The 15,653-nt window shown below is 41.4% G+C and overlaps 1 protein-coding gene across 4 annotated transcripts in view; it reads right to left on the bottom strand.

The window, feature by feature from the left end:
- The window catches only part of Piezo2 (piezo type mechanosensitive ion channel component 2), a 368,801-nt gene that overhangs the window by 28,151 nt on the left and 324,997 nt on the right, over nt 1-15,653 (bottom strand). For 3 of the 4 annotated variants that reach the window (XR_013103651.1, XM_076912558.1, XM_076912560.1), the window contains 5 exons: nt 14,215-14,274; nt 10,603-10,769; nt 8,071-8,237; nt 2,908-3,075; nt 103-510 (listed from right to left, as the gene is read on the bottom strand). Coding sequence is in view for 3 of the 4 variants with exons in the window: in XM_076912558.1 (XP_076768673.1) it covers nt 103-510; nt 2,908-3,075; nt 8,071-8,237; nt 10,603-10,769; nt 14,215-14,274 (970 nt within the window). In the remaining variant the exon portion in view is untranslated. The remainder of the gene's footprint in view (nt 1-102; nt 511-2,907; nt 3,076-8,070; nt 8,238-10,602; nt 10,770-14,214; nt 14,275-15,653) is intronic. The other variant, XM_034518069.2, reaches the window with a different exon arrangement.

Here is a 15,653-nt window from a genome sequence, read left to right as displayed (position 1 = left end):
TATGTCTGCCTTCTATGTCTAAGGCTTTGTGCATATGTGGCCAGAACACACATGTTTGTGATGGTCCCTGCCTAAAGCTAGAGGCCTACTTTCTTCTCTTACTTGCTCATCAGCAGATCGCTGGCTGTCAGCTCGTGAGTCAGGGGTGGTAGGATACTTGATTCCAGCTTGTCTGTACGGCTGTCATCAGGGCTGACCACCATGTGGTTCTTGGCCCCAGAGTCATCTTGTGATGCAAATGATAGATGCTCAAAGCTGACAGCCTTGCTGTAGGAGGGCGGGGCCTCCACATCACCATCATCTGTGGAGAACTGAGGCAACTCCTCATCTGGAGTGAGGTTGACCTCCTCTACCCCGGCTTCATAGTCAGCTGCATATTCCTTCTCTTCTGCATCATGGAGCTCAGGATCCAGACCCTCTACCACCTCCTCCTCAGCTTCAGCCTCTACTTCCTCGATAGTTTCTGTAGTTCCTTGGCGTGAATACAGCATGGTACACTGTGTAGGCTCACTGTTAGGAGAGAAGATGGGCAGAGCACTTGTCTTAGCATGTATACCAGCTTGGAACCTGTCCTGATTCTTACGACACCACCTTAGAACTCCCAAGTCAGAAGCCTCAAGCATGTGAGAAAAGAAAGAAAAAAAAAAAAAAAAACCCCTCCTTCTCTGTGTATCCCATCTGTTTTTATTCCAGAAATTCATTCCCGGTCTGCAGAAACTGCAAGCAGTAGCCTTCCCAGATGCAAAAGTGGACAGTGAGCCTTGCATCCTTCCAAACCAGAGCAAGTGACTCTCGCAAGGAGCAATCCAGTCTATGCATGGAAGTGTTTAAAACAGGATCAATAGTCACAGCCATGAGCTCACGGTTCATTTCCAAATCAGCACACGTTGAGCACAGCATACCTACCGCCATCACTCCTTAAATAACAGAGCATATGGAAAGGAGAAGCCATGCTTGATAGTTCCAGAGGTTTTGACCAAGATGTTTTCTATTCCCAGTCTCGCACAAGAGAGCTGCCCAGGACCGTTGAGTATGACAGAATCCAGTAGATACTGGCTGAACTTAACAAGCACATGCTTTAAAAATGCCTCTTCTTTAATGTGGATCTGCTCCTTCTTTTTTCTACAGTTGTCTCTCTCCTATTGGTATTAACATCTTTCCCACTGAACTCTCACCTTCTCTCCCATTCTCAGACAGTTCTTGTGAGTTCTTGATCTTGTATATGGGACCACGTATTACTGTTTCTAAGCTGCTTGCTCTGTCTCAGAGCTTTTTCCCATCTTCACATCCCAGCAACTAACTCTCTCTCTCTCTCTCTGTCTCTTTCATTCTTTCTTCATTGTCTTCCCTTTTAAATCCACCTTTCCTACAGCCTCCTTTACATAACTCTCTCTACCTCTATCATCCAGCCTTACGTTGGTTTCCCTGTGCCTTTTCTATAGCACTCTGTATTTCATTTCTAGCCTTTTCCTAGCATTTCCGGTCAGGCCCATGCAACAACAACAACAAGAATAGTTAGAACTGAAAACAAAGCAGCCATATTAAAGTCATTGCATGCTGAAACTCATAGCATGCCTTTTCTTAACTGTCTGGCCCTTGAAGAAGAGACAGGTATTTAAGATCTGGATGGAGGAGGACAGTGTGCTAGCATCTGAAATACACACCGCCACACTGCCGTGTGAGTGGCATACGTGAGCGTGTAGCTTCTGCAAACACAGAGATTCTCCAATGCTGGATACTAGTGTAGACATGTCAGCCAGTGATGGATGAATGGCTGGCACATCTTCTGTGACCTCTTGTAACTGAAGAGTGGTGGATGATCGTACAGGCGCTAAACAGGCCCAGGGCTTCCGTCCTGAGTTTGAACCATGCTACATAGGCCTCTGAGAATGATAGCCCTCACCGAAAGTTTTGCTAAGACTCATCTCAGTTAACATACAGCTTCCTGGGAAGCCACTGAACTGACGGACACCTTAGGGAATATTCCGTTCACGGGAGTCAGGTCCATATTTGGTTTAACTTCCAATGTGACTGTAAGTAAAGAGCGGAAGGATGTGACGAGCTTGTGCTTGAAAGAGGATGTCTCAGGCCCCAGTGGACAGTACCACAGAGTTAACATCTACAAATGCCAGCCAAAGGGAGACTCCACTTCTGTCGTGAGAGACCCCAGTGGCTGGAATGGAGCTGCCTGTGGCTTGGGTTGTCCTCATGTCAAGATGAACATATATGTTCATGGATGAACATGTATGGCTCGAGTCTGTGCTAACAGCCCTAAGATTTGAGGTAGGGTTAAAGTGTTTTTAGGCATGTGGTTAATTTCATTTCTAACTGAATGTTGCTTTCTGGCAGGATTTAATGAGGAAACTTAAGCCCAAAATAATTGTTTCCAAACAAGGCAGATAGTAGTCTATAAAGTTGGTGTATGTTTCTACATTCTTTTAAAAAGCCAAAATGGTAAAATATATTCAATTTTCCTGTTAGATAAATGCCAATTATAGCCATTTATTTTCCATTAATTGAAATGGCTATATGTGACAGATGTTTTCCTAATATATTTGATATGTACATATTATATATATATATCTTACATATGTATATATTATATATATCAAATATATCTTAGAAATTGAAAAGAGAAAAATATTTTCTAAATGGAGGACAATGTTTTCAATCAGAGCTTTAAAGCAATTTCTAACAGACAAAACCAAGATGCAGTTAGTGAAGCATTGTCTTGGAAATAATTATGTCACAGAAAGGGCTATGGTTATGCATTGTTTTCATTCATGCAAATTCTTAAAATAGAGAGCTAAAAAGAAAATGACATTCATCTCATGAACTTATATTTGCAATGGCATCCACGGGGAGGAGATATGAGAGTTCAGAACAAAGCATGCACGAGTTAAGCACCTGGATGCTACACTGCCACTGTCAGCTGATGAGGAGGACATGTCCATGCTGAACATTTTACGGAGCCTAGGCCGAGCACGCTCGCTTGTTTTAGGAACAGGGTCTTGTCCATCTAAATCATCAAGGGTGGACTGCCTTGAGATCAGCAGGGTTGCTTCAGTGTAGCAGCTAGCAGCGCAAACAGTTACAGAAACACAGAGTTAAAACCCAGTGGTGCACCAAGTCACACAGGGACAACTGACCAACACACCAACACACCGCCATGCGGCAACCACACACAACAGCGCCACCGACAGGATGACCACAGCAGCAGGGGGGCTCCAGGACAGGAAAGGACCTGTTTGGGCAGGATAAATAAACAGAAGAAACTGGAGTTGAAAATAAAAAAAAAATAACCTTACTGGCTAGGGATTAGCTTTCAAATGGTACTCTCTGCATGAGACAGGAAGCAAAATAAGGATGAGATCCAAGAGTCATCTTACAAAGCCCATATCCTTGTAGTTTTGCAGTGCCATTGTTTCTTTTGTGGCCAAAGAAAATATGCTTTCTTTGGAATTGCAAGTCCAAGTCCACAGAAGGCATTTCTCAACTCAACTGCACAAGCAGAAATAGCTGCCAGTAAAACTTGTGGAAAAGATTTTAGTTTTATAAGACGGTGTTCAAAATGAGAGCCAGAAGCTCAGGAATGCACCCTGAATCTTCCACCTCATTTTCTGAGTCACAGCGACCAAGCCAAGCCAGATTCCTTGCATGTAGAAGAGACGCTGATTGGATATTCTGTTAATGTTTTACTTTAACTAATTTTTATTCTTGGAGCAGCCATTGTAGTGCAGACATGAGACGTCTCCACGGCAGGAGCAAAGGAACTTCTCAGGTGGCAGATTTCAAATGACGGCCTCCTGTCCACTGCTGTTATACCTGAGAATTATCCTTGGAATGTAGTTAACATCTGCAGCCAACGTAAGCAATCCTTTGGTGATTTTATGAGGAACCCTTAGAAACTGGCTCAACATCTGGCCCTGAATTTAAAGGATTTCCATTTAAAAAAAAAATCTATTCATTCTAAGTCCCCATTCTGACTCCATCTACTGTTTTTTGGTGAAAATTTGTGCCTTGGATGTTGGCACAGAAACTTCAAAGGGAACAGGCCACACCACGGTCATTCTTGCTAAAGGAGGGTGGTCATATGTTCACCAGACCTGTCTGCCTCAAATAGACAAGTGTCTGAACAACCTTCTTGGTGACATGCTGTCTCTCACCAGTGCATGGGTTTCTGGAGACCTTAAAGGAGGTGGATTTTTATTCGAAGACACTGGGAGTGTTGCTTAGCCAGCTATGAAGGGCAAATTTTTTGATTCATAAACTCACAATGTGAACTCAGTGTCCCCTTTTACTTCATATTAAAACTGAAAATAAAAACGTACTACAGACTATTTATAATGACTTCTCATGCATTTGTGGATTGACAGTTTTATAATTTTACGAATATTTTAACATTGTTATTTTTATTTTTTAAATCAATCTATAAGTGTGATATCAAGTGACTCTCAAATTTTCATTCGGGCCATGTTTTTTTTTTTTTTTTTGTTTAGGTCATATTTAAAGGCAGTTGGTTGGCTTTGTTTGAGCTGGTATTTTCCTCTGTAGTTTTAGTTTATAATTATTTAATTTCTTAGTTGAACATTCACTCATATAGGAGTCTGTCAGGATATTTATTTATACTTTGCAATGTAATAATCTTTTGATTCCTTTTTTTCTATTTTTTTTTTTCAGAGTTTGGTACTAAATCAGCTATCTTAAAACAGGCCTGTGTGTGATATTAAGGAAGCCTACGAAGAATCTTAAGTTTTATGGGAAAATGTTTTTGTGTATATTCCCTTGAGGAGGTGACACATGATTCATTCTTCAAATATCACAAGACATTAGCATCATTATCTGCTTCCCTTTTTTATTCTCAAACCTTAGGATCCAGGTAACTAAGCACATCTCCTTATTGTGAAATAAACCAGGAAAGGAGATAAAAGAAGGAGACACTAAGAAAACCTTACAAGTCACGTTAGGAGACAACACATCTTGGCAAAGCAAAAAAACAAAACAAAACAAAACAAAACAAAACAACCCCCCCTCAAAACCCAGATATAATAATATGTTATATTCTGTAGATGTCTATGATTGTATCCTTCACTTCCTTCACTGTATGGGAGGTAACAATTGTACTTGAATGGGAGTGTGACTTTTGCACAGGTGAAGCAGATTGGTCTGTCATGGTTTTTGGAATTAAAAGCAATAAAATATAGTTTGTATTAGACACACACATGCAGAAATGTGTGGTCTGAAGCTGAGGAACATTTGCATCACGTGTTATGGAAAAATGACTGAGGAGAGGATGGACTGAGATGGTGGTACGACATCTGGGAATGTCTCCAGGGAAGCTCAGGGTTCTCACCTCAGTGTTCTTTGCATTCCGTTGTTCCCATGATTTTCTTTAAATGCCTGTCTATCATTTGGTTCTAAAGTGGGAGTATTTGAAAACCAAGAATCTTTTACTCACCTTCCTTCACTCCTGTGTAGGAAGCAGTGTTAGTCAACATTGAGAGTCTCCAGGGCATCCTGACATGCCTACTTCCTCCACCCCACCCCTCCTATGCTGCACACATCTGCACACTTATGCACATCTGTCCATCAGCGTTCACTCAGCTTTGTCATCCCTGTTTCTATTACGGCAGCAGGGACTGAAGCCTCATACAACGCTGACCTGCATCACATCTCTAATCCATGCCCTTAGCCCACCCTTCCCTGATGAGGAAGCAGCCACTGTAGGCACTTAAGAAAAATGGGGGCAAAATGGTTTTTGATTCACAACATAGAAATTAATCAGAGAGAAAAGGATTGCATTCAAATGCTCAGATTTCTAGATATGGAAAAACTTGTTGAAATGAGATCAAAGAGGAGGACTTAAGAGATCCCACACAAGACAGAAGTTATGGTTTACAAAACATCTAAATAAACTACAAAATGGACAGTGGGTTTTTACTTCAGCAAAACCTGTGAGACAAGAGAAGTAAACCTTCCCTTTCACAGAGGTCCTGGGATGCTCCCACGCAGGGTGCTGGGAGTCACTTGATGCTGTCATCAACATTTTTGCTTTAGACTGTTGCTACTACTAGTAGATTCAGAAACTACTGTCTGAGCAAAGTGCAAAAGTATAGGTAGAAAGAGGATAGAAAATACATTTTACCACTATGACGGTGTTTTTCTAACAATTATTTTATTCTAGAACTAAAAAGCATCTTAAACCTCATTTCAGTTAGGAAGTAAATGGTTCACCTTGAAGCTCTAAGAGGAATGGGGCTCCAAGTCTCCCTCCTTTGATGAAGAACACATTAGCTGAAATATTCTTTATTTCAGAGCTTAAAAATAACCAGAGTATTCTCAAGTTATAAAAAATATCAACCTTTTATTTATTATTCCTGAAAAGAAGTATCTATTTGGGAAAAGAGGAAGGACTCTGTTAAGTATCTATTATAAAGTTTTATTTACACAGAATCAATATAGGCAAATATATATATATACATATATATGTATATATAGAGAGAGACTTAAAATTTGAGTTTTCACATACTTATATATGCATATATAATATAATTTATATGTATATATGTGTGTGCATAAGTATGAGTGATATATATATATATATATACACACACATATATACACACATCACACACATATATTTATTTGATTTTATTTCCATAAAAATAGATTTGGATCTGTATCAAAGGCAAATATGATGTATGGCTGTGTTTAAGTTTCTTAATTGGTCAACTTAAAGACAACAATTCAGTAACATATAGGAAACTATACTTCCAGGTAAGAATTCTCTATTTAACCACTTTCTCCAATGGGTACAATTTTGATTTTCACTTTTGTCCTTCCTTCTCTGGTACTGGTGAGTACGTCGCGGGCCTTTCATGGGCTGGCTAAATAAATGGCCAACTGAGCAACAACCTTAGTCCCTTTGATTTTTAACTTATATTTTTGAGTTTGGTATCAATCATGTGACATTCTTCCTACCTTCTTCCATCTAAAATAAAATGTAGACAATATTTTTGAAGGAAAAATATGTCCGGCAGCCATTGTGCCGACTGGATATGTGAAGTATGAGTCTGGGCCACCAGGAGGTTCTTCTGTCCTTCCTCACTACAGCAGATGGGGGAGGCAACAGCCTTACGGCAGAGAGTCTTCTCAGATAGAAACCATTTGGGGGATGCCCTTGTTTTTATTTGTTCTAGAACTGAGTTCAAAGCTTGACCTGGAACAGGGATTATTTTTTTATGATTATTTTAGACATTTGATAAAAAAAAAACAAAACAAAAAAACACATGGCTATCCTCAGAGATATAATTCTTGGCCTATAAAATAGCTGCATGGTACAGTTCATCCAGTCACATGGTCACCCTAGAACTGTCAATTTTCTTCCTAAGACAGCGAGATGGGCTTAGTGAACTCTATACAATGGACAACAGTGATCTAGAATGCCACGGTGCAGAGGGTCCTGGGGCTTTTCAAGGTGGACAGTGTACACTTGCCTGGGGAGAAGGGAGAGACATCAAGAGACAGTCTACCCATCATCACCATTAAGTCACCTGCTGTCCTGCTGTGAACAGTGCATGTGTGACCGTAAACCTAGAGAAGGAGGAGGCTGATATAATTTTCTCTGACATTTTTACTCTAAAAGTTTGAAGTAATGATTCTGAAAGGAAAAGATGAGCGTCATCAACAGAGGGGAGAAAATGCTGGAAACAAAGACACTTGGTGGAGCAACCATTTTGAAAGACAGTAAAGATGTAGCCCCTACATAAATAGTGATGAGTAAAAGGCAAGTGGAATGGATCATCCTTATTTGCCTGAATCTCATAACTCTCCAGGCTGTGCCAGTTATATATATGGATTCTGAAAGCTGTTCACTGTAATGGCTGCTTTATCCACTTCTGTCTATAACAGGACAATGTTCCTTCAGCACTGCTGCCTGGATCTGCAGCTCCCAGGATACCACCCATGCTTCTGGTTAACCTTCACCACTTGCATACACTCCTCATCTTTGCCAACATCTACCTCATTCGCTTCATCACAAACAAACCCATTGTTTAGAAAGTAAAATACCTGGAGATACTGTCATGGGAATCTAAGCTATCCATCCTGTGTGCTGCCTGGGCCCTGGAACCAGCCCCAGAGTGCTCGTCAATGGTGTCCAGTCCGGATTCTCTGGAAAGCTTCATCATGTGGTTCTGATAGTACATGTGGATGCTTTCTCGTGTTGGAACATTGCCCTGTAGAAGAGGGGACACCATAACAGTTCGCACGGAAGCACGTCTTTGAACAGTGCCAGCCGTTGTCAGCACTGACAGCTTGGAGCACTTGCACACATCTACAGTAAGGACGGATGAGATGCTAGCTAATTTAGAGGTTAATGTCAGGTCACTTATGGTCATCAGGGTTTGTCAGTACAGGGTTTCTAGAAACAGTTTTCTAGATACAGTGGTTGGTCTTCACTGTCAACCTGACTGGATTCAGAACTACGTAGGACACACTTCTCAGAATGCCTCCATGGGCATTAATAGAAGAGTTTAACAGAGGAGGATGGATTAGTCGTGAATGTGGGTAACATCCATGGACTGAGATCCTGGACTGTATAAAAAGGTGCAAATAGAAAAGTCCAGTCATGTTCTATGCCAATTTGACACGAGAGAAAATCATCTGAAAGGAGGGAGCCTCAATTAAGAAAACGCTTCCATAAGATTGGACTCTGCATAAGCATTGTCCTAATTACTGATTGGTAGGGGAGGGCTCAGCCTATTGTGCGTGGTTCCATCTCTGGGCTGGTGGTCCTGGGTTCTATAATGAAGCAGGTTGGGCAAGCTAGAGGGAGAAAGCCAGTAAGCAGCACTCCTCCGTAGCCTCTGCATCAGCTCCTGCTTCCAGGTGCCTGCCCTGTTTGAGTTCCTGTCTTGACTTTCTTTGAGGATGCATAGCACTGTGGAAGTGTAAGGCAAATAATGATCACCCCCAAGTTGCTTTTGGTCATGGTGTTTCGTCACAGCAATAGTGTCTAACTAAGACACCAGCGGAGTAGCAGCATTTGTCTCTGTCTGTTTCCTGTCTGTGGATGCAAGGTGACCTGACCTTGACTTCCTCTCCTAGTGCTGTGCCTCCCCCGACATCACCATTGTAGACTGAATTGCTTCAAGCTGTAAGACAACCCTCATCCCATGTCTTCATTTGCTAGACATTTTATCACAGCGAAAACTAAGGTAAGTAATATGCCAGGTGTAATTTTTACATGAGAACAACTTTGCTATAACATAGTCCCCTTTCTAGAAGTCGGTTCAAGCTGAGTGGAGAATATCAAATCTCTGCTCAAATAGGTTAATTTCAGCTATGTCATTTATTTTCATTATTAATTTCTATTTTTGGTATATTTATATATTTTTAAAATGTTCTCAACCCCATTATAGTATACTTGACAAAATTATATGTATAAAAATAGACTTACCTTTAAACACACTCTACAAACCATATATAACTTTGTATGTTTTGTTAGCTTCTCCTCTTATATCCTAATTATTTTTCTGGAGGTTTCAGAACAAAATTCCCAGATTAAAATTCTATATAGGGCACAGCACACTTATAAACTCTGATAGAAGACAGAAAATGAATAAACTGGGGATTTTCCAAGGACCCCTGATGTGTGTGTGTGTGTGTGTGTGTGTGTGTGTGTGTGTGTGCGCGCGCGCGCGCGCGCAAAAGGGGAGGGGTTATGAGCATGAGCTACACCTCACACAGAGAACTAAATGGTTATGTAATGGCTCTCCAGGGAGACAGGGTTTTATTTTAGAGCTTTAGATAAGGTTGTCTTCATCAGGTTTCTTTTCCTGTGGTAAATACCAAGCCCAAAAGCAATTTGATGGGAAAGAATTTGTTCAGATTTAGAGTTTATAATCCACCACTGAAGGAAGCCAGGGTGAGGGGTCAAGGTGGGAGCTGGGAGGCAAGAACTGGGGCAGAGTTCACAGAGGAATGCTGCTCACTGGCTCTTGTTCCCCATGGCTTGCCCAGTCTCCTCTCTTACGGTACCTAGGATCATCTGCTGAGGATGTGGTGTAACCCCCCGTATCAATGGCACATGGACTTGCCCACCAGCCTTGTGAAGGAGGCATTTTCTCATTTGAGGTTCCTCTTCTCAAATGGCTCCAGCTTGTACAATTTTGGGGGAAACAAAACAAACAACAGCAACAACACCACAACTAACCAAGACACAGGTTGACAATCCAAAATTCAAATATCCCCACATTCGAAACCCCTGGAATGCTGGCTGGCATGATGACAATAAGTGGCAAATTCTACACAAGCCCCCCGGACAGCTGCAGTTAAAATACAAGCACACTCGGAATAGTCTTAAGAAATAACTTTCAGGTCACATGGATGATGAAATAGAAATACAATTTCATGTTTGTATTTGGAGTTCCCTCTCCCAAAGTACTTCATTATTTAGCTGAAAATATTTTGTAGCCTGAAACCAAAATTGGAAACTTCTCTGGCTCCATGCATTTTGGGCTGAGATGCACCAAGTCCATGTGGACCTGGCAGCTCTCCGAATGTAGCAGGGAGTAAAAGAGAGGCTACCGCCTGCATTACCTTCTTTATCTCTCGGGTCAGCATGCATCTTTCAATCCGCAGAACTGTGGATATGTCGATATGTTCCCTTGAGATGGAATTGAGCCAAGTGGTGAAACTGTCCACTGTGGCCAGAAACAGAACCCAGGTGAACTTTAGGATATTAAATATCCTCTTGATGATATTATCTAGGCAGAAGAAGCATGGCACAGTTTCAAGGGCATGGCACGATACCAAGAGCCACTGTGAGGTATACCACATCCAGATCTGAATTTTGCAGGATTGTCCCTAATGGGAACTGGGCTCCTTGTCCTTAGAGACAAAGGGGGGGGGGGCGGGGAACTGAGGTCTAAACACCTATGTAACCCTCTACACAAAGAGTGACAGAATTAAGCCAGACTCGGGTAAGATTTGTCATGTGAGTCCTAACAGGCCTCAACATAGTCCCTCAGGGCCCCTAGGGACTGACAGGACCCCTAAAGATATCAGCCTCTGTCGGGGGTCAAGTCCCTTTTACATGTGGAACTGTTAACTATATTGTTTGTATAGAATCTCTACACACCATCCTTCATAGTTTGAGTTCTCTTTAGATTACTTTTAATACTTGCTACTAGGAACACTCGGTTGAAGTGTTTGCTACACTGTGTTATTTAGAGGAAGACAGAAAAAAAAAAAAAGATCTGTATGCATTCAATAGAGATGCATTTTTCCCCCTAGAATGTGCTGGTATGTGGTTGGATGAACCTGTGGCAAGTGAAACCTAAACGTATCTAGGCCTGACTGTAAGAAGTTTGGTTAATTAGAGATTGCAACCCAAAGTGAACCTAGTATTGACTCAAGAACAGGGATGACCTGTGCCTGCCTCGTGGGGCTCTGTAGTGCTCTCCTGCAACTGCATTAGGGGTTATTGATGGAAGCTTTTTATTCCCTTGCATCTGTACTTCTGGCAAACAATCTTATCTTTCACAGAGCTCACTCCATGGGCTGTATGTGCTCCTACACCACTGTCCCATCTTCTTCACACAGTTAGATGGGATTTTATGTCAACTGTGAAACTCTTCACATGGGATCTGTCATCACCTCCAGGAAGCAGAAGCCCTGGGATTGCTAATATGAGTGTTAGCCTTGACTAGAGCTGTGACTGGAAACACTGGAGAGCTGTCACACAGCAACTCAGCTCAGAGTTCTATTGTGATCAAACAACAGGCACATCTCCCAGAACCCCCAAGAGCCTATCTTGAACACTCAGAAAGATTGGGAGGGGAGATTTGGTGACTGGTGACCTCATCCTTAGGAACATCACTCAGCTTTAAAACCCAAGAAAGTTCTGTCACTTGAAACAAGGTGGATGACTGTAGAGGACATTGTGATGCACTAAATAAGCCAGGTAGGGAAAACCACATGCCAGATGTTATCACTTACATTTAGAATTTATTCTAGTGATACTCACAGAAACAGCAGAGCCACGGTACCTGGCCAGGGATGGGATAACTGGGGAGAAGTGGCTCAAAGCAAGCTTGCAGTTATATAGGAGGGTTATATCTAGTGATCTACAGATGGCAGGGCATGGAAACTAGCAATTATATATTATGTTGAGATTTGCCAACAAGTAGACATAAGAAGCTCTAACTGTGGCAGGGAGATAGACAGACAGGTGTATCTTCTACCAGTCTGCAGCAATCACTTGGTTTTGTATAAGTATAATGAAACCATGTGTTTTTTGACTGTTACTATCTATAGTGAGGAAGACTCAGAATACGACTAGACCATTCTATCTGTCGTCTGTCTGTCTATCTTGATCACTTATGTATGTGGATAGTCTCTCAATCACATGCCAGCCCCACAGGCCCCTTGTCTAGTGTGAGCAGATGTGATCGCTGAGTTACCTGTCTTTGCTCCCCACTAGTCTCCTCTCTGATTTGAAGGTCACAGTTTGGCTTTATGATACAAGAAAAGAGCTGTGTTTGAACTAAGTGGTCTAGGAGGGATGACAAGTGTACTTCTCCTAAAGTTCTGCTTTTATCCAAGGGAGGATAAAGGGAGCCTTCAAGTGAATGCCATACCTGAGGGGTTTGAGGAGGAACGGGGTAGCAGCTAACACGATGAAAAAAACAGATGGGGCTAGAATTTTGATGTCTGATGTCCCCGAGGGAACATTTCCTGCCTATGCAGCTGCCACCCTTGCTGCTCCTCAGGACTTTTCTGGGCTGTTGTATCCCCATGTCTCCCATATGTCTTAAGAGGCAAGAAAGAACAGAAGGTCCTTTGCTGAGCAAAGCAGCAAAGATAGAGATAAAAGGCTCTTGAAGTGGGGCGAAGGAAGGGTCTGCTGATGCCACAGGGGAGAGACACCAAGTGAGAGACTCCACAGATGCCTCCCTTCCTCTTAGACTTCAAGCTTTCTAGTTATTTGGTCATTTGTTTTTATTTAGTGTATGCATATGCCGGTGCTCATGTGTGAAGGCCAGAAGAGAGCGTCCAGTGTCCTCCACTGGCATTCTCTGTCATTCCCTTGAGGCAAGTTCTCTTCTTGAACCTAGGGCTGTTGTTTTCTTGACTAGACTGGATGTCACCAAGCCTTCATAATCCTCCTGTCACCCCCAACCATCACCATGGAGCTGAATTTCCAGGCCTGTGCAGGATTTCTGGCTTGTTCCCTGCGTGCTGAGAGCTGAACTCCTGTTCTTATGATTACGCACTGAGTTTCTAACCTGTGAGCCATCTCTCCAGCTTCCCTCAGCCATTTAAAGAACTCTAGACTAAGGCATGCTTATTTGCAGAGGACACCAAGATACATTTACGGACATAAAAGGAAAGTTTGAGCTCTGCAGGCTGGAACAACTTAGATCAAAAGCCACTAATATACGGCAGCAAGTCTTGGTTTTTTGACAACGGATTCTTATTTTTCTCCTATTCACAATTACTCACTTAGAAGTAACGGTTATTAGTTGTTTAAGAGTTCATCACTTACCTACTTATTTCCTTCTTTATATAATTTATGGCATATTTGAAACTAGCTAGCAGAGAGGATTCTGGGAATTCTTAACACAGAGAAATAACAAACTTTTGAGCTGATGGAAACATTCATTAGCCTGATGTCACGATCCCCCATTGTCTATGCTTACCAAAGTATGTATGCGGGCACAGGCATCAAGGATTTTACAGACAGAAACCTAACATTTCCTCACATGCTACAGAGGCTGGATCATCACTCAGGAGTCCTTTTCCCTCTCAGAAGAGATAGGATTTCAAGGGGTAGGATTGAGATCCTTTGTCCTCAATCCATACACAAGGTCAGGGTTCATAACCTTGTAGTACCCTTCTTCACCACACGGGGAGCAGTGCCATTTCCTTTTTTCCCCTTTTTCCATTGCAAATGAATTCTTCTCTCATACAATATATCCTGACCACAGTTTCTGCTCCTCCTAGTTCTCCTCCTCCCATACCTCCCACTCCCCCAGCTCAATTAATCCTATGATTCCCTTTAGAAAAGAGCAGGCCTCCCGGGACATCAATTGAACATGACAAAAGAAGATACAATAAGACTGGACAAAGGCTTGGCTCTGAGGCTGGCTTAGAACCCAACAGGAGGAAAAGAGTCCCCACAGATCATCTTTGTCCCTGTTTTGTTACCTGGCCCATCAGATTTCTTTTTGACTGGCTCGTCCTCACGATTTTCCCATTCCACTGGACCTGCATGTAAAATATGTGTCATCAGATAGACTGTATATTATAGAATCTTGAGCAACTTTCATGACCAAAGAATATTCAAAAAAAATTTTTTTTGGCCGAACATGCACTTGTTGAATAAAACAATGGAGAGATGAGTTTGCCTCATTAAATACTGAAACTAACTCCTGGGCTACTAGACTCAGAAGCCTGTAACGGTGACTCATTAGCCTGACGTAAGAGAATGAGTCAGAATGCAGTCGCAGTTCATATAGAAGCTGAGCTAGGGGCTGATGGCTTGACTACTGTTTATTTCTAACTCAAAAGGAAGGCTTTTTAAATAAGTAGGGCTAGCATCATTTCCTCTACTAACAGAATAATAAAAATATTCAGGACATAACTAAAACCAGTAGGAAATACAGGAGAAGATTTACTTAATATTGGGTGGTAGAGGCTTTCTTGTTTAGCAAGATAATGACTCAAAAATATTAGAAGTTCAGGCATGTTTTGATATCAAAGCAATTCCATATTGTTTAGATAGGCACATATCATAAACTAAATCAAAAGCATTAGACAGGGAAGCGTGATTATCACACACCACAGGAGGCAGTATGACTGATGTACAAGCAGCCCCAACTAATAAGAAAAAAACAAACACTCCCATAGAATAGCAGAGAACAGTGACATCTGTGTCTGGACTGGACTGTCAATTATAAAGTATAAATTATGCAGATAATAGAAAGTAAAAATGCCCAGTATCATTAGATAGGAATTAAACTAAATCCCAATGAAAACACAAGTCATCTGTCCTCCCTCAGGAAAGAAATAATAAAAAGAACAGTGAGGGCCTTGGTATGACATTATAAAAAATATACTTCCTTTATCTGGCATGTAAAAGTATAAATTACTAAAAACTTGTGTGGTTGGGGGACAATTAAAGTGTATGAAGCATAACCTTTCATCTTTCTTTCAGTTCCTACTTTTGAGAATCTATTCTGTAAAGGTATGTGTTACTTTTAACCTCTGTCAGACGTCCATAGCCATTCATGTATGGCTACATGTGAATTTTTTGCAAGGATACCTATTATGGTATTGTTTGCTATGATAAAATCAGGATGTAATCTTGTTTGTCCATTAATGATGAAATAATTGAATAAATTATGCATATCTGTACTATAGAACCTTTTATAGCCATTAGAAAACAAAACCCCGGCAGTTTCATAAATATTTAATTGGAGAAATGTTCATGATACATTACTAATGAAAGTACAAGATGCCTTTGTGCACACAAACTCAAATCTGAAATGTTAATAAACAAACAACATGCATTTGCCAAAGGGAAAAAGACCAATGCCCCATCTGGGTAGGATGCATTTTTTCCAGGAGGCTGTTTGTGTGTGTGT

This window comes from Arvicanthis niloticus, chromosome 14 (assembly GCF_011762505.2).
Source record: "Arvicanthis niloticus isolate mArvNil1 chromosome 14, mArvNil1.pat.X, whole genome shotgun sequence".
NCBI classification, from domain to species: domain Eukaryota; kingdom Metazoa; phylum Chordata; class Mammalia; order Rodentia; family Muridae; genus Arvicanthis; species Arvicanthis niloticus.
Note: the sequence above shows the minus strand (reverse complement) of the source record. Positions and strands in the feature narration are given on the sequence as shown.